The 18,644-nt window shown below is 43.3% G+C and overlaps 2 protein-coding genes across 2 annotated transcripts in view; one reads left to right on the top strand and one right to left on the bottom strand.

The window, feature by feature from the left end:
- Positions 1–6,608, bottom strand: part of NCBP1 (nuclear cap binding protein subunit 1) — a 30,898-nt gene extending 24,290 nt beyond the window's left edge. Inside the window, exons 1-8 of the mRNA XM_066338457.1 lie at positions 6,465–6,608; positions 6,262–6,347; positions 5,446–5,546; positions 4,302–4,458; positions 3,161–3,268; positions 2,512–2,633; positions 2,126–2,195; positions 545–760 (exon numbers count right to left, since the gene is read on the bottom strand). Of these exons, the coding sequence (XP_066194554.1) occupies positions 545–760; positions 2,126–2,195; positions 2,512–2,633; positions 3,161–3,268; positions 4,302–4,458; positions 5,446–5,546; positions 6,262–6,347; positions 6,465–6,498 (894 nt within the window). The 5' untranslated portion in view covers positions 6,499–6,608. The remainder of the gene's footprint in view (positions 1–544; positions 761–2,125; positions 2,196–2,511; positions 2,634–3,160; positions 3,269–4,301; positions 4,459–5,445; positions 5,547–6,261; positions 6,348–6,464) is intronic.
- A 63-nt stretch (positions 6,609–6,671) lies between these two features.
- Positions 6,672–18,269, top strand: TSTD2 (thiosulfate sulfurtransferase like domain containing 2). The gene is made up of 9 exons (XM_066338458.1): positions 6,672–6,816; positions 6,906–7,234; positions 8,112–8,220; positions 9,873–9,998; positions 11,873–11,978; positions 13,370–13,488; positions 14,090–14,248; positions 15,137–15,275; positions 16,613–18,269. The coding sequence occupies exons 1-9, from the start codon at positions 6,715–6,717 to the stop codon at positions 16,870–16,872; spliced, it is 1,449 nt and encodes a 482-aa protein (XP_066194555.1). The 5' UTR covers positions 6,672–6,714; the 3' UTR covers positions 16,873–18,269.
- Positions 18,270–18,644: the final 375 nt, after the last annotated feature.

Genomic DNA, 18,644 nt, shown 5'->3' with positions numbered 1-18,644 from the left:
AAAATCACAGCTGAGCTAGATTATAATAAAGCCACAGAGTGGAAAGAATACACACTTATGGTCTTCTTCACTGCAAAAACCAGACGCCAGTACATGAAGGTAAAAGGCAGCAGACTCATGCAAAGGGAAGTATAAAAACATTTGGGGAAAGCATATGTATTCTTTTCCTCCATTCCTCTGTTCCACAGTATGCTGTGGAACAGCATATTTTAACAGATGATAAACATTGCAACAAATACCTAGTTTAGGAAAAGACTCGAGTCACCAGTTTTTTGGAAGCTAAGTCTAACTCTCTAAATGTAGTTTTACTAGAGACATTAGAAAATTCAGACAACACTGTCCTTGAAATTACAGCATCACAACATTTTACTCCTAAATTCTGATCCACTTAAACTTGCTTTTTACAGTATCTTGGTCACTTACTCCATTTCTGCAGAAGTACCAAAGCAAAACTGCTCATGGTCCTGGGAGAGAGGACATCACATTTTCACCCCAAGAACCTAACCGTGAAATCCATTCACCATTCCCGATAGCAATCACATACCTCAGGGTCATCTGTGTAGTCAAACATCCTAAAAATAACCCTTGGCATTGGGTATACAGAGTCTTCAGTGTGAGGTGGGGGTGTGAAGGGAGGCAAGTTGTGCTGCAGCGCTTCACAGAGAACACTGTCAAAAGCCAAGTAGGGCCTCAGGATGTGCCGCTCTTGCCAACGGTCTTTTTTCAATTTCTGAATCTGAGACCAAAGGCAGTCTAAATACTGAAAGAAAACGTGAGAAACATTACATCTGCTGAATCTCTGAACAAAAAGGGCAGTTTCCTGAACTATGTGAAATGTATACATTCCATAGTACATTCAGAAAAAAAGTTTAAAGTTTCTTAAACTGCTGATTCTGTAAACCAACAAATAATTTAAGAACCCTAAATGCCAGAACTGTTCCTAAGTTCATACAGTTTAATGTCAGTAAAATTTAACTGCTGGTAGTTTTTTTTAAACTCCAACAGGCATCTCAGGAGTCCCAGTGAAACTACAGTAGTGAACAGTCACTACTCTTTAGTAGTATTAAGAGTCTTAATATCCCAGCATGTTCACAGAGATGGCATTGACAGCTAGCTGTGCAACTGGCAATAGTCGTGCTTCATTTAATTATTCCAAGAAGTCTGGAGGCCTGTGGCCTCACTGCATGCAAATTTTAAGTTATAACATTTGCAATAAACATTTTTACATGGAAGGGTTTTGCATTTACTAAAATTACAACACTACAAAACCTGAACAAAACTAGTAACAACCAGCACCTGACACAAACAGTCATTTCTTCAAGTACTGTGGGTCTCAAACACAGTCAGCTAATCTCGCTTCTACTGAAGCAAATAACAAAATTTAGATACTGGGCAGCCAAAAAGCTCATCTATACGAAGTCATCATAATCAGAAAGGCCAAACTATGTTTAACAAGATAATTTTTAAGATGGTGACTTAACTGAAACAGTGAACAGTCTAAAAGGACCAAGTCACAAAATATCCCAGAAAATCAATTTAGATCCCACTTTCCAACATTTGTCCTGAAAGTTAAGGGAAAGAGAAAACCTCAAGAATATTTAAAAAGCCAAATCCCACCCTAAGCTAGCCAGATGCCACCTCTTATCTCCAGTATTTTTGGATTAACTGCCAAGAAAAATAGCACAGTAATTTCTGCATACAGTTCCTATGTATCAGACTAGCATTTTCCTAAAGTAGAGAAAAAACAAAGCCGTCACAAAGGTTTGTTTCTTGCAGAGAGAAAACATTTAAGTGTAAGTAAGGAATTTACATACATTCTGTTTCACACAAGAAGTACTTTTAACACGAAGCCCTGTAACCTGCAGGTCAAAACCAAACACTACAATTTACCTCAGAACAGCTCCTCAGAGGCTTGTAGCAAACAACAGAAACCCCTCCTTCTTACTCAACTCAAGCTCTTATTTTGGCTTCCCCACACAGAACTTTTTGGAATCAATGGCAAACAGCAGACAAGTTGAAGCATTCATACTCTTAGAGATGCCTTCTAATTTAATGATAAAAGAACAACCTTACTAAAAATTATTTTTCCAACTTTCTGAAGGAATGCAGTGTAAAGTCCAATTACCTCTTCTTGTGGATGTGGTTTGTCAGCAGTCCACACTTGCAGCATGGGAACATGGATCTTCTGGCGGCGTCTGTAAACAGGAGAGAAAACCTGTTCTCTAAGAGACTAACTTAGGCCAGCACATTTGTTTTTTATTGTGAGTGTACTACTATCCATTCCCTTCAGCTGATTAAGTACAAGACCTTAAACATACCCTAGAACTAGACAAGACCATAAAACTTTTCAAGTTCAAAAATCTCCACCTACTGCATTTTTAGGACTTTGTTCCTCCCCAAAATGGTTCACAGCTAAAGCTTTAGAATACTTTAAAGTGAGCAAAAATCAATGCTATTACTTCACACTTAAATAGATACCAAAGAGAGTGTTTCTAAACAGTTACAACTTACTTCAAATAACTTTCTGTCTGAGACAAGAGACGATCCATTTCAGCATCCTTTTTCTCATATAACTCCTTTCCAACCCAAGGCAAAGATGATAGAAATGTAAACATATACCAGTCACATCGCACCTATGGGAAGGTAATATACCAAAACCTTAGTATACAAGTAAGCTCCACCAGATTTTCTACACACACATTTTCATGTAAAACATCAGCAAGTTGTTCTGGGGGAATGTAAATTTCAGCAGTGGCAGACTGGATTGGCAAGGCACGAGAAAAAATATTAATGCTTGAAAAGTGGACTTTTTCAGTTGAACTTGAACTGTTAGGCAGAGTTAAAAAATGGGATAAATGGCATCACTTTCAACGTTCTCCTGGATATTGTCAGTATAGCAGAAAAGCTAGGCACTCTGCAACTGCCAGAGTAACGTAAAATAAATTCAGTTTGGCCACTTCACCATAAAGGACTATACTTTCTTACTGTTTGCATTATTTCCCAACTTCCACAGGCTCCTTTTACTAATGCTCAGGAAACTGTGTGTCTATCCATTTAGGTTGCTCTCCTTAACACCTCCCCGTTCTAAGCATAAGGACAGAACAAACAGTACAGACAAACTGTAAAACAGGCCCAGGGAGCCTACAGATCTTTTGCTTACTTGGGGTACATCCTCCTCCTGTGTCACACCCACAAAGTTCTCAAACATAGCTACCATTGAAGGTGCAGCTATTACATGACAATTCACAAGATCAGACAGAAAACGTACCTAAAGAGAAAAAAAGTGTTCTGTATGAATACTTTTTAAATTGGCTGCACAAGAACAAATAAACATTACTGAAATGATTAGAACAAGCCACCAATAAAAGTACAATACTCATTCAGTATACCACAAAGGCTGAAATACTGCACACTGTACAGACTCGCCTTCAATGACAAGCATCATACGGGCTGCCTAATATATTGTTCATTATAATGTCCTTAATCCCTCCCACTGCAATAACATCATAAGGATAATATTCCTAATTAAGCAATGAGGAGAACCATGCAAACTGATACTACAGAAGAAAACTTTTTACTTTAATCTATTCTATACAGTATCAGATTATTAAAATAACAGAAATTCTAGCAATTAGATCTTATTAGCAGAAGTGTCCTACAGTTGACTGAACATCAGTCTCTTGAATAGAACCTTGATTTTCGTCAGCAGGTTTCAGAAGAAGGTGGGGAACTTGGCTTCTAAACCAGACACTGCTGAAGTTTTAATACCTTTCAGCCGACAGAATGTATAAGCAACAAGAATGGAACAAATGGTTTCAAAGGCAGGCAGCACTTAAAACTGATTTCTTGATCTTCACCCCTCATCAGGAGAAGGAAACCAGCCATCAAAAATGGCTTTTAAGAACATAGTGTTCATTTTCTTTTCAATTTTTTTTCATGGGAGCCACAAGATTGTCGTGCACCTCTGAATAAAAGGAAAGTGCACTGACTTTCTTTTATCTTTTACATTTGACTGAAGAACAAGCAGCGAGAAGCATCTCTGTTTAATGCAAATTTAATTTTTCACTGCAAAAAAGATACAGTTGGAAGTAAATTTTGCAAATTTAATATGACTCCTTGCCCCTGAAGAAAATATTTCTCACATAACACACATTTCCTCTTGGAATATTTACAGTGCACTGCACACTGATGGCAAAAGTCACTGTAACACACGTTGCAAGATCTAGCTCCTCTGTAAGAAAAAGGTGAAAAGAGGAAAGAAATAGGATGTGAAACAAATAGACAAACAAAACTCCACTTACTAAATGCACAGCTTCATTATACATGTTTACTTTCAGACATTCTTTAAGCTGACGAATCATGGCTTCTACAAATTCCCCACCAAAATTGTAGTTCCTGGCATTCAGCAATCCCACCAATGTTGTGTAAACAGTTAGCTTTTCTGGTAGCAGACGTGCACTGACACAGAAAAAGAAATACTGTTAGTTGTTTATTCATCATGTGCCAATTGGCCACTGCATAGCATCTTAGAATCTGCTTACTCTAAGTTAAACTTGCCTCATGAGAAAATGAGAAAAGACAACTAAATGTGATCTCACAGTTTTATCCCACAGTTAATACCTACAGATATTTTTCTATTTTATGCACAAACATTTAGAAAGGCAGTTGTCAGTTTCTAGTACATCTAAAATATTTGGTTTTCATTTATATCTGATTGCAGAGTATACCAGAGGGTTGGACAAATAATATCAGTGGCAGAATTTATTGCAAGAATGCAAGAACTTGTTTTAAGTTCACATTTTAGAAGTAATGTTATTACACAGCATAGGGAAGGCCAGGTCCTACTGTAAAGAATTAATTTTCCTCTACCATTTTTGTATACATGTTACTGTACTTTCAGCAGTGTATTTCTGCTATCTTTCTATGGGGGAACGAAGCACACTACTTTCCTTTTATTAAACACATTGCTACAAAATAGGACTTAAAAATGTCTGCAAAACCTTAGCATAGGCTATAAAGCCTGCACCACATCCTTCCTTCGGACTTTTCTTATCTTCTGCAAACGACCCTGTACAACCCCTCCCTCAATACCACTCAGTGACCCTGACAATGGCACCTCTGTTCCGGCACTTCACACTTTGTGAGGGAGAGGAAGGAGAGCTGGCAGTCACCAGAGATACTGGTTTCTGCTCCTCGCGTTCCCTGTACCTCTCCTCTACGAAATGGGCTTAGAAAGACATGAGCACATCACTGCCAGGGAAGAAAACATCACAAATAACAGGCCGTGAGAAAACATCACAAATAACAACTGTAAGCAGCCAGTAACTTTGGAACCAGGAACTAAATCAGGAATTAAAGCTACTCATGGTCTTTAAACTAATTCAAACGCTGAACTTACGCACAAAGAAAGCACATCCCATATCCCCAGACCTCCTCAATACATACACAGTACACAATATTCTTAGTATCTTGCTTTTGTAATTTGGCAGATCAGCTTCCAAAACACCAGCTAGGCCCTCCAGGTTGCTCTCCAATGATGAATTACTCTAAAATGAAAATAAAAGAAAACTGTTTCACCATCAACCAGGCAAAACGAATGAATCCGACTCTCACATGCAAGACAATGAAGCTGGACAAGATCATCCTTTAATGTCCCCTTCATTTTTCAGGGCAACAGTCCGGTTCCATTAGCAGTGAAGATCTGCTCTCGCTCGCCTGAGAGGAGCAGCCACTGCTCAGGACAGCTGCACCTGGCCGCCAAGCTCCCCCTGCTAGGAACTTCAGCTCTCTCCAGGGATGCAAGATCTGAAATCATCTCAGGAGCATCCCCGGTAGCGCGGCCGAACATTGATTAACAACACAGCACAAAGCAAAGCATCTTGTTTTTCATAGCACAGCCATCCCTTGTTCTGCTACCCCCTCCTCCATCAGCCCCATTGTCGGGACTGGAAACGTGTGCCGTAGGCAGGCCAGGTAATTCTTTCACATCCTTCGCAAAATCAGCAATACCATCTTTAGATCCAAAGGTAACTATTCTCTGGCCGTTTATCACTGACTGGGAAACATCGCGCTACGATTTAAGCACTCGCCCGCCACAGCACGTGGCTTCACAAAAAATGGCAACTTTCCACCAATCTCATAAAATAAATATTTTCTTCTGAGGGTCGCTCCTACAGACGAAGAGCTCCCACATCACACACGGGAAGGGGAGCGCTAAAGGGAAACAAGGCTTTAACTCTCCCGAGCCGCCGGCCCGCCTACCTTCTCTCCCACCCTGCAGATGAGCGACTCGAGCCTCTCCTCGATCTCCGACGGCTCGGAAGTCCTCCGTCTCTTGTGGGGCTGCCCTGCTCCAACGACACACCGAGCACAGCGTTACCGACGCCGCGGAAACCCTGCCGCTTCTCCATCCCGCCCAACCCACCCTCCCCGCCGGGCCGGCTCGGGGGCGACGCGGGGCTCACCATCGCTGTCGTCGCTGTGCCGCCGCCGCGACATGGCGGGGAGGAGCAGCGGGAGGAGCGGTGAGGAGCGCTGCGGACCTGCGGAAAACGCCGGGCCGAGACACCTCGCGCGGGCCGAGCAACCGCGCCGCTTCCCCGCCCGCGGCCGCGCCGTTTCCGGGGCGGGCACGGCGCCTCCCGCCCGCTTCCCTGCGGAGCAGGAGCACTTCCGGGGCAGGAGGAGGAGCGGGGCGGGCGCTTCCCGGCGGAGATGGTGCCGGGCGAGGCGGTGCCGCCCGGGCCGGGCTCGCCGCGGGGCAGCGTAGAGGGGGCCGCGGCGGCCAGGAAGCAGCGCGCGGCCGCCCGCAGGAAGGTGGGTCGGGGCCGGGCGCGGGGCCGCGCCGGACCTGGGCCGGGCAGCGCTGTAACCTCGGTAACGCGGACGCTTGCGGTGCGTTCCAGGCCTTTTCCCTGTTCGTGAAAGCCAAGGAGGTGCCGGCCGCGTCGCGGTGTCCCGGCGGCGGAGAGGGCGTGCGGTGGCGGTGCTGCCGGCAGGCGTTCGAGGAGCTGCCCGGCATCCACAGGCACGTGGCGCTGCACCACTCCGGGGACGTCGGGCGGCAGGCGGGGCTCGGTGCGGGGCTCGGTGCGGGGCTCGGTGCGGGGCCGGCAGAGGCCGGAGGCAGCCCCGCGGACGGCCCGGCCCGGCCGAGCGGGCACTCCTGCAGCAACCCGGAGATCTCCTGGGCGCTCCCGGACACAAGCCACGTCAGCCACGACGATCTGACAAGGTAAGAAAGCCCTTCGGCGCTCCGGAGGTCCGGGAGCAGGGTATTCTGCTTTACATGATCATCTGCCAGTAGTACTTCGTGAGGTTCAGTCAAGCGACACTTCTAGGGTATAGGAAGAGTCTTCCCCGATGTTCCTCTAGATCCTTGGATTCTTTGGGTGTCCTTTATATGAAGAGCTAGATCTGCTGCAGTTTTTAATAGTGGATTGAACTGTCAGAGCTGTATCATTCTGCGCTGTTAAAGCAGGCCTGTATGGGTGTTGCTTGACAGCTTAGATCTGTAAGGAAGGGCCGCAACAGAAAAGAGCAGAACAGCAGGATATGCTCTGCCTGGGTTCCTTTCCTGCTGCTTGTTCAGGTTTCTGAGGGGCTCATTTAGTTACGGAGACGGTTCACCAAAATGTTTCTGACTGACAGAGTTCAGCTTGTGCCGTACAGAATGTGGAATATCACAAATAAAGCAGTATCACAAAATATTTTGGCTTTTTAAATTTAAGTAGCTTAAGTTTTCAAGTGCCGTTTTGGCAAAGTGAGCATTTAATGGCATGCTTGTGTGCTCAAAAGTCAGCAATTCTTGTGCTCTGTGTGTGGGGAGAGCATATGGTAGGCCACTGGCAGTGAGAATACAGAGGAGTTAATTTTGTAACCAGTCCCAAGAATTACAAGTGTGGGAGGTTTTTTTTAGTTAACATTCCTTCTGTTTGAAATAAATCAAACCCAGTATTGCTAATACCTCCAAAGTTTGTTTGAGCGTTTTTTCTCTACACATCTGCCAGAAGAAAATTGTCTGTTTTTTGAATGGTTATTGCTAATAGTGTAATTTTGTTCTTCCTTAACGCTCTGTTTCTATTTGCTTACCTTTGCCATGTTGTGGGCAGCCAGGTGGGAGAAGTACTTCTCTATTACTGTTACTGTGAGGTAAGGGATCCAGAGAAACTCTGTGCTTGGCAAAAGGCTTTGTGTCAGCACCTACATCTCACTGGCAAGGTAAGGTTTCAAGCAATGGTTCTGTTCTTAAGGAAAAAAACACCACATCTTTTTAGTTCAGGCTGATGGGGTATGTGGAGAACAGGGTACATTTTGAACCAGGAAGTGCTACTCTTTTATGATCCCATTAAAAGAGGGACTCAGACTTGGTAAGGTATCTTTTAGAGTTCTGTTGAAGAGCTATCACAAGAAAGAAAAAAAAATACATATCTTGTATCCCTTTTTGTGCTGGGAACCCTGGGTTGTGTGGCACTGAGTGAGCCGCACAGACAGTAGACTGTGCAGACCCTGTTCTTGCAGGGGTTATCCCATTTCCATCACTGTTACACATGGAAACAGGAAAATGAGTCTTCTTATCACTCCTGCTGTCAGTCAGAAAGGACATTCACATGAGAAATTTGTGATGCACTTTTAGATAAAGACTAGGAGATGAAAATGGCTTGATCACTGGTGTCAGCAGGGAACTGCATGCAGGTGTCTCATTTAGCATTAGCAGGCTGGGTGTATCCTGTGGCTAAAGGGCATGTGCAGCACGTTGCAGCCTGAGGGCCAAGCTGGAGACATAGCATGGGTCTGGGCTTGCTCCACTCACTGGTCACCTGTATCCTCCCTCCTCAGTGCACAGTGGGCTCCCAGTCAAGTGGCTATACCAAGCTGTAAACCATACTGTCGGGGAATTAGATGAGAACAGCCAACAGCTTAGACCACACCATAACGTAGCAGTTCTGATTCCGGCACAGTCTGTTCTCTTCATTCCTGGTAGGCTAGACCAAGAACGTGCATTGTTGTGTAGCTGGCCTCTGGAGGCTGTGAGAGAAGGTGAATTTTAGCCTCACAAAGCTGATGTTCCTAGGCTATCTGTGGGGAGAAGGAGGGCAACGTGGAGCAGGAGGCTTGTGACTTGTCTTCCTAAGTAGCTTCTTGCTCTCTGCCAGTGGTACATCAACACAGGACCGGGGGGTGAAATATCAGCGTGGATTCATTCCTTTCTCTGCTCAGCTGTCTTGCCTGGTAGTTGGTGTTTTGCTTGAGTTTCTTTTATTTTCTTTCTTTTTTTTTAATTTCATTTCCAAGACAGGTACAGCATTTATCTTCCCAATGAGTTGGTTTTTTCCTTCATTGTTATATTCAATCTTTCCCCCTTCCCCCTCCCCCCCCCCCCGCCTCAGAGCTTCTGTTCATTTGTCAGTGCTGGAGATAAAATGACTCATCCCGAAATTTAATATTAGATACAATGTTATACATATTCACATTTTCTTTTTTAGCTGTGTGAGTCATGGGGCACAAGCCTATTGTTCTTTCTGAGGCAACTTCCAGTGGGAATTCTAATGCTGACTGCAGGCAGGATTTGCAGACAGCAGTTTCACTGTTTGTACAGCATGTATCTGTTTATTGAGTGGACTTTTCTGACTGTCCTGATGTGATTGTTTTAAAATGGCTCAGAAGTGATTACTGGATTGTTGAGAGCTTTTTTCCTGTTTATTGTCTTTATGTTCAACTTCATTGTAGCCATATTTTCCTTCCCTATTCAATCTCTTTCTAAACATACTACTGTGCCTGCCCTTTGTCACTCAGTCATATTTTGCTGATTTCACTGTGGTCTGTTTTGCTGTAACTAAGGCTCAGCTCCAGCTTCTCCTCTTGCCTTCTAGGTACGAGTTGCTTCAGAAGGGATCAATGGGACAGTTGGTGGAAGCAAAGTAGCTACAAGTCTCTACATTAAAGTTATGCTTTCCCAGCCTCTGTTCAAAAACATTTTGTGTCAAGAGGATTTCAAGGTATGAAAATATAGTTTTTACAAAGACTTTGTTAATACAGGTAATTTAATTTTCGAGAAATAAGTACTTTCCATCTTGACAGTATTACTTCTGCTGTAGCAATTCTGCTCCCCTCCTTACCTATGTCAGTGAATCTCAAGTGTCCCAAAAATCTTTGCTGGTTTCTGCCAGAATCAAGAGTTTCCATGGGTGGTGATAGCAGCTGCTACGAGCTTTGGCAGCTATGGGTGCAGCCACAAAGCCCCCCAGCACAGGTGAATGAGGGAGTGTGCTTAAGCCCAACCATTCTGCAACAAGCATTTACTCCAGATGGAGCAGGCATCGTGACATACGCTTAGCCCAAAAAAGGGTTTGCGCTCTCTCCTCTTCACCCTGATTTGACTGAAAGCAGTACTGCTGGTTTAGGTTCATGCAGGCTTTGCTGTCCACATAGGTGCACTGTCAGCTGCATGGATTGGGTGTCTTCCAGAGAAAGCACACAGGCAGTGTCAAGAGGTTTCTTCCTGCTTCACTTACTGTCTAACTAGAGCATATTTGCTGATTCCGGTCCTCATGTGGCGAGGGCAGCAGTGGCTGGTGCACCGTATGGCATTCTGGTAGGCTTTGGCTGCCAGGCACTGTAGATTCTGGTTTCTCTGCAAGGAAGCAAAGTTGCTGCTTAAGCAGCAGCTCTTCTCCACAGTTTTATTTGCAGGGAGTGCTATTTTTTTTTTCATAAGCAACTAGATCAAAGGAGTTAGTGGAACTTGTGAAACTCAAATTCCATACTGAGCTGCAGTGATGATTCAGTCTTAGCTTTATAAGTGTCTGTTATTCTTGGCTGAATGTCAAGAGGAGTTCTGTTAGTTACAGTCATATGTAGATGCAAAAACAGAACAGGGATGGAATTTTACCCTGACCTTGGCAAAACCTTCAACATTGCATGATCTCTCTGGGCTTATACATTAGTGTTTATACATTAGCGGACTATGGTGTTTGCTGCCTGACAGTTCCTCCTGAGTGTTGTATGCCCAAGTGAGTGAGGCTTCCAGATTGCTGTGCCATGAATACATGAGATAGAGGAGTGAGAATTGTGCTTGGGGCTATGAACATACCCAGTGGCTTCTATAGTTCCTGCAGACTCGTTTCCATGATAGTTGGAATGGTGCTGCACAGCACTGCACTTTTCTTTGTGTTTATATACCTGATGGTGCCTAAGCTGTGTTTGAAGCTCAGCCCTGCAGAAATTCTCACTCTGTGTCGCCTGCAGTGGGGATGCCTACCAAAAAAGGGCATACTAGGACTTCTGAAGGCGAAATCCCACACTTCAGTTTGGGGGGAGTGGGAGGTGTCAGCCTCCACCATTAACATATCTTGTGCCTGGCTGGCCTCCCATACATCACCTTCACACACATGGATCGCTGCAGTTCCTATTACACACATGACTGGAGGCACTGCTGTGCTTGTGTCCAGTGCCAGACACATGAAGAGAACTGCAGGGCCTGAATCTGGCAATGTGATCCATTACTGGAGTAATCAGTAATCCTGTCAGGATCAGCGTGCTTTTGTAGGGGCCTCAACTTTATCACAGTTAGCACTAGTTACATGTTTCTGGCAAGTTTTGGTCTACATCCCTGCTCCTCCAACCAAATCCTCTCTGGCTCACCTACAGAGTAGTCATTGGGCCTAAGACACTTGTCTTCCAGGTCACGTTAGGGTTCTGCTGCCTAAATTTCAGGATTTAGAGTGTGGATTTCAGCAGGAAAGACATTTCTTTCCCTCAGCCACAACGATATTTTCATATTCTGACACGCTGTAGAATGAAAGCGAGTGGGTAATTTTAATTTTGACACCAGGCAAATTTTGGTAAATAGTTTTTGTGTTTGATTTCGTAGAGCAGTGCAGGAGGAGCTTACTGTTTCCCAGACCTTCGAGTTGGTGTATTCAAAGAAATTGTACCTATGGGCATTGATCCAAAGATAGTGTCTTATAAGGAAACTGGTAAGTGTATGTAATAAACTTACAAATAAAATAAATAAACTTATAAATAAACTAAAGCCTATCACCCAAGTGAGAGGTGAGTGAAACGTAAAATACCTTCATCAAAAATACTTCCCTTTGCACAGGACACAGGAGAAATAGATACAGAGAAATTGATATCTCACTGGTAGTCAAAAGCCACTGGTGCAGAGAATTTGCTGGCCCAGATTTTGGCTAGCCAAGTGTTTAGTTGCCTCAGAAAACTTCAGAATTAACTTCAGGTTTTGTAGGAAAGTTGAGATGACATGAAGCAGTTACCTTGTTGTGGGTTAGGGACTGCTGACTTTGCTTCACTTGTTTTGGAGCCAGCAGCCATGCTCCTGCCTTTAGCACTGAGCAGATCCACGTTCTGCATGAACTCCATCTGACTGCATTTGTTTTGTGCTAACTGTAGCTGCTTAGTGTGGGTTACAGCTGATAAGGTGTTCCTGCTGTGAATTTGCTGTAAGGATGCTTACATAGGTGATAAGCAGGAGCGCAGGAGGAAATAGCAATTAACAGAGCAGCTTTGGGCTTTTTTTTCCAACAAGAGGTTTCGTTGGTGTGAAATTTCTGCAGCATTTTTTTGTGGATTTGGAAGAGGATTATTTTTTGTTCCCATTTTTTGGTATTCATATTTGTACATCCCTGTTTGTGGGATGTAAGTTTGGCAATTTCTTTACTTTTTTTCCCTTTTTCCTCCTATTTTTGCAGCATTTTATGGAGATGGTTCCTATTACTCTGGCAGATTGTTTGTAGGGGTATTTTTTAATAAGATAATGGATTTTGCTGGTGGAGCTTTTTAGTTTTTCAGTAGATTGAGTCCCAAGCCCTGAAAGTTGAGAAACTTTATGTAAATTGAAGTTGTACTGAAAGTAATATTTTATGGATTACTGCAAGTTATGTTTATGGAAATTTTCCACTGTTGTCAAGAAGAGTTTAATTAAAAAAAGTTGTATTACTGCACCTCCAAATATAATGACACATGAGCAAAGAGAAGCGGAATGCCACTCCTTCTTCTACAGCAGTAAGAGTAGCCAAGGGGATTCAACAAAAGATGATAGAGAGAGGTACCTGTCTGCTGTATCTTCCATTGTATGGAAGAGTGTTGAGTTTTCTTTCTTTTGCCAATAGGAAGCCAAACATGGATAAACTTGTCTAATTGAGATGGGATGAAAAGTCTATGAACAATCACAAAAAAAGTTTTGTTTGGAAGTATGAGGAGAATCTGGATCAGTGATCTCATATGTGACATTATTTCATAGTTCTGCTTCTCACTTTTGTTCCCCCCTCCTTTTTTTTTTAAATTTTTTTTATTTTATTTATATATTTATTTATTTAAATTTTTGTTTGTTTGTTTTGTCTTGTTAAAGGAATCCATTTATCCCCTCAGGAATTTCATAGAGAAGTAGAACAGTATTTGTCTCAGGCCACTCAAGGACAAAGTGATACCATTTTGCTGGACTGCAGGAACTTCTATGAAAGTAAAATAGTAAGTGCTGCTTGCCTGCTTCTTTACAGGTGCTGGGGTGAAGTATTTATGATTGTGAGGCTGTAAGCTTGCTGTTAGGAGAGATTACATATTCCAGGTTGATTGTAATGTGTACGGAGTGCAGTTGAGTAATGAATATTAAAAACAAACAGTAGCGGACCTCAGGAACTCAGCCTGGCCAAGCACTTAGACAGTGTGGGGCAGGAAGAAAATAAAATAATCCATACAATGTGAGCATGAATGTTTGAAGTAGCATAATTTGTAGGGATGTTTTTCAGTATTTTTTGTCTTGTCCCATCTGTCAAAAACAAAGGGGCATCCTGCTCTTACAACCACCACCCCTCATACACTGTTGTGGTTTGTCCTCTCTGACAGTTCTGCTTAGCTCTCTTTTCTTTGTTTCAATGAGGAGACTTGCTGTGTCCTCTTACGGATTTTAACATATGTTTTGATGCATAAATGAATGCCTGAAACAGCTGCAGTGAGCTGAATATTCCAACCCAAAGGTTTGTTACTTCTTCTAGTTTGAGGCACAGACCTTACCAGGTCTGTACTTAACAAGGGTTGTAACTGACTATGTGGCCATTTGTTGTAATTTCAGGGACATTTCCAGGGCTGTCTGGCTCCAGATATCAGGAAGTTCAGCTATTTTCCAAGCTATGTAGATGAAAACCTGGAGCTTTTTAAAGACAAGCGTGTCCTGATGTACTGCACTGGAGGCATTCGTTGTGAAAGAGGCTCTGCTTACCTCAGGAGCAAGGTAAGATGTCATTCTGAGGACACGAGTGTCAGGGATTGAGGCTGCTTTAAGGGCATCTGTCTTTTGTCTTGCTGGTGAATTCTTGCTGTGCACTAACTGTGGAATGTACACATGGGGAGATAAATGCCTCTGACATGTGCTTGTCTCATGCTGTCAAGGACCTGGATAGTTTAGTGTGGCTCAGTATGACCTGCATAGACTAGTGCCACAGCAGAGAGAATAATTACATAACCCCTTTCCTGAGAAGAGGTATTTGTAGGACTGTCTCAGGAGGGCTTGAATAGACTGTCTAGGTTATGCTCTGTGGTCATGACTGCACAGCTTGAGCATCTCAGAGTGGTGAAAATTAGCCAGTCAGTGCTTCTCCCAGTGTTGCAGAACTAAATCCAGCACAATGCATTGTTTTGATTGTGTGCTAAAATGCTCATCTCACTCTTCTTCTTGATCCTTCTCTCAAGGATCAAAGGAACACAAAGGTTCTCTAGAGATTTAAACCTTGGGGTTTTTTTTTTCCACTGCATCAGTGTGGACCCTGTGAAATTCTGCTTCTACTAACTGTTGACAAAATAAAAACTGAATAACAAGTTCATGGAGTAAAAAAGCAGTTATGCAGTGACACAGCAAACCTTCCTCAGGTGAAGAGGTTACCAGCTTTTTTTGAGTGTAACATTAAATGAAGAGTTGGGTTTGTGCCGACAAGCCGGCATTGTGGAGCTGCCCGGTACTCCTTGGGGGCACTGCCTGGAGCTGTGGCTGCACATGGTGCCATCTGATGGTCACTGAGAGGCAGCTGCTTTTCACTGACCCCTGGGATTTACAGCACTTGCTTTGGGAACACCACCCCTGCTGTGGTCTCCTTCAGCTTTTCTGCTAATGTGCTTTAAACAGGCAGTGTGCAGAGAGGTTTACCAGCTAAAAGGTGGAATTCACAAGTACCTAGAAGAGTTTCCAGATGGATTCTACAGGGGGAAGCTGTTTGTATTTGATGATCGTTACGCCATTTGTTCCAATGAAGATATCATCTCAGGTAGGACTAGATAATGTAAGTGCAGAAGGCTGGGAAGCTATTGCAATCATTTCCAGAGGTGTGCAGGATAGGGACAGCCAAACTGGCCTGTGTAGTTCTTCCTCATACTTGGTTTGATCTCGTAGTGCTGTCACTTCTCATGATGACTATCAACACTGTCGCTTTAACATATAAAACAGAAATGAGAGGAAAAGGGGTCACTAACAAGAGTTCACAAAAACTGGAGTAGTAGAAGGAAGTATCCTCTGCAGAACAGGGGTGGTATCCCCTGTTGTGAACCATCTGCACCTGTGGAGACTTAAGTCCAGCACTACAGCTGTCATTACCTGCTTGTTGCCCACAGTGCTGATCAGACTGTGGTTGGCCAAGTGACCAAAGTCTTAACTGGTTCTCCTGCTGCCAGCAGTCCTCTGCTCCAGCAGTCTCACAGAATATCAACAAAGAGTTCCAGGTATTAGGAGAGTAGTGGCACTATGCTCTATAGCAGTTTGTTATTTTAATGCTTAAGAAATTCTATATCCAATGGAATTTCAGTGGCCTCTAGTTGAAGTTGTTAAGAACATTGCCTGATTTTCTGGCTGGGGTTGCACTTCAGTTACTGAAAATTAAGTAACCTCTTATTTTGCTATCAGTTGCCAGATATAAATATCTGTAATTTGCCCCTAGCCCTTCTTCTAAAGGAAGCAATGCTGTTTTTCCTCTGAGTTAGTAACCTTTCAAGCATAACCTCCCATTCCTCCTCTGCAATTCACTATACATCTCAGAGGTGTGGAGGCCTGACCTGGTGTGGAAACAGAACAAACACTGGATACATCACAGTCATCCCTACAGAAGCTTCAAGGGGAAGTGCTGTGGTATGTACCTTCTTGGTACAGCTAAAACTGGGCTGTAGCTTTCAATTAAAACCTTTGATGTTCTGGAAGGACTCTACCAGGATTGCAAATCCTGTCAGCACAAGCTATTTTTTTGTAGATGGAAGAAGGTTCCATGGCATCCCCTTCCCCAGCAGGTGACATTCCTGCATACTGGCTTAGTTCCCACTTGTATGTCTTCTTCTCTTGGCAGTAAGAATCTTTAAATCTGTCTGTTCAGAGCTAGAGGAAGCACCAGTGAGCACTCACCTCTTTTCCAGAGGGAAAACTGTCTTAAGTATGTAAAAGAAGATCTTCTAAAATTAACTAGATTCTAGAAGATCAAGCTAAATAGGAATTAAAAACCTGCAAGACAATAGCCACTTAAATGAGAGCTGGCAGCCCCCTAGTGTCTTGGCAAGCCCTCTACAAGGGAACAGCCAGAGAAGTATGGGTGTTAACTTTTTATTTTCCTCCTCTCTCCAGCATGCAGATACTGTGGGGTGCTCTGGGACCAATATAAACTTTGTTCCAGTCAGCACTGCCGGCAGCTTGTCCTGACATGTCCAAGTTGTTGCAACAAAGGTCTTACAGCTTGCTGTCGTGTTTGTCAAGAGAAAGAGCTCAAGGTGACTTCAAGGGCTTCAGGACAGACGCTTAAGGAGGAATGTGAATGTACAAGGAGACGGCCAAGGGTACCAATTGAACATGGCTCACCAAGGATGCTGGACACAGGAAAAGATTAAGCTTTTTTATTGGTTAATCTGGCATGTGCTTATGTGAAGGGCTTCTGTAACCAGGTCTCTGTTAATCAGTTAGGTTTGGAAAATATGTTGGCTTGGAAAGTCTTGTTCATATGCTGCCTTTAAACTTAGAATATGCCCTGAAAACCATCCATTACTTACCTGTAAATTACCAGAGTGCCCAGTCCATCACCAGAACTACAAGATTCCTCTCTCTGGGTACAGTCTTGTAGTGTGGCCTTTACCATGGGGATTTTGGAGCAAAGTATCTGCAATGTGACAGAGCTGCTCATAATTCAAAAGAAACTGAAGGAATTCAAGAACAATTCCATTTTTTTTTTTCCTGCGTGGAGATCAACCTGTCTCAGCTCTCCAAGGATCATGCATCTGCTTCAGTAGCTTGTAGTAAGGTGTGCAAACAGCAGATTTATCAGTTTGGTGTGGGTGTGTGACCAGATAAGGTCTTGAAGATATATTCTACATGCACACTATCGACCTGCATCTCTTGCTTTGTACCAGTGAGAAGCAAGGCAGTTACCTGAAATTACTGACTTAACTGTCCTTTAAAGCTGACTGGAAGCAGCATAAAGAGCTGGAGCAAAGGCCCAGAGATACTGTTTGCCCAGCCATACTTGTGTGACCTGTAGAACGAACAGCAAATCCAATCTTCTTCCCAGTGCTCAGTCTCCTTGGGAAGTGTTTTTTCCCCTCAGCTTGTCAGTGTATGAAATATGCAGGGCTCGGCTCTGCTTGCACTAAAAAAACCTGACAGCTTGAAGTATGTTTAAACAAGCACACAAAGAGGGGAGCACAGAGACTGTCAAAATACCAGCATCATGGCACTGGAAGTGATGCATGTGTGCATAAATGTCAGCAACAGCTATGAGCAGACTGCAAGATCCTTTATCCAAGTTAAATTATTCAAGTTCTGGGGAGCATTTATGCTTTCTAAACATGAGTTGAGTTATTTAAAAGCTGCAAGATGTTGGTGCAATTTCCAGTATTTGTTAGTGGAGAAATTGTCTTTGAAGGGACCTATAGCAGATGAGCTTAAAATACTGCTCAACATGCTGATGTTGTAGAATGTACAGAAAGGATTTATTAATAGTGTGAAAGATGTGTCTTGACTAAAAAATGTCTTTGAAATTTACTGTCATTCTGGGAACTAAACAGTAAGTCATAAGGACATCTAAGTTACTAGGTTTGGGGTTTTTTTTTACTGGCAAATGCTTTTAAAAGAAAGAGAATAGTTTCTTAGGTTGCTTAATGACAGGGCTGTGTTATTTTCATAGAGATTGTACCTTTCTCCCATGGTGCTATTAATTCAGCAAGGCCTCATTGTTGGCTTGACTGGCAACTTAAATACATGGGCATTGGTTGCATTAAAGCCATGACAAACACTTCTTGCTTCCAAAATTGCTACCATGAAATCAATGGTTCATCAGCTGTCCTCATGACAATTCCATTAATGAGGCAAAACCCTGGAGTTTAGGAGTATTTACTTCGGGAATCTTTCTAGGATAGTATTTAATAGTAAATCTGTGAACAACCCATCCTTGAGAAGAAATTAGGATATACCCATTAGTCAACACCTTCAGCGAAATCTGAGCAGTGCCAATGTCTCCCTGGCTTCATGGTCCCTGCTATCCAGTTCACCTCTGTGGTTTTGAGGACTGGAGTGTTTGTGAAGAAACGTACAAACTCTACTTGCAGGTCTGGTGTAAAGCACTGATGGGGACTGCCCCATGATCTTCCTGTGTTAGGCTAGAAAGAAT

Source organism: Sylvia atricapilla, chromosome Z, assembly GCF_009819655.1.
Source record: "Sylvia atricapilla isolate bSylAtr1 chromosome Z, bSylAtr1.pri, whole genome shotgun sequence".
Lineage (NCBI taxonomy): Eukaryota > Metazoa > Chordata > Aves > Passeriformes > Sylviidae > Sylvia > Sylvia atricapilla.
Note: the sequence above shows the minus strand (reverse complement) of the source record. Positions and strands in the feature narration are given on the sequence as shown.

Coding starts and splice junctions, on each gene's coding strand:
- TSTD2 (XM_066338458.1), top strand. CDS start 6,715: ATGGTGCCGGGCGAGGCGGTGCCGCCCGGGCCGGGCTCGCCGCGGGGC. Junction 6,817..6,905: donor GCGCGGCCGCCCGCAGGAAG/GTGGGTCGGGGC, acceptor GGTGCGTTCCAG/GCCTTTTCCCTGTTCGTGAA. Junction 7,235..8,111: donor AGCCACGACGATCTGACAAG/GTAAGAAAGCCC, acceptor TGTTGTGGGCAG/CCAGGTGGGAGAAGTACTTC.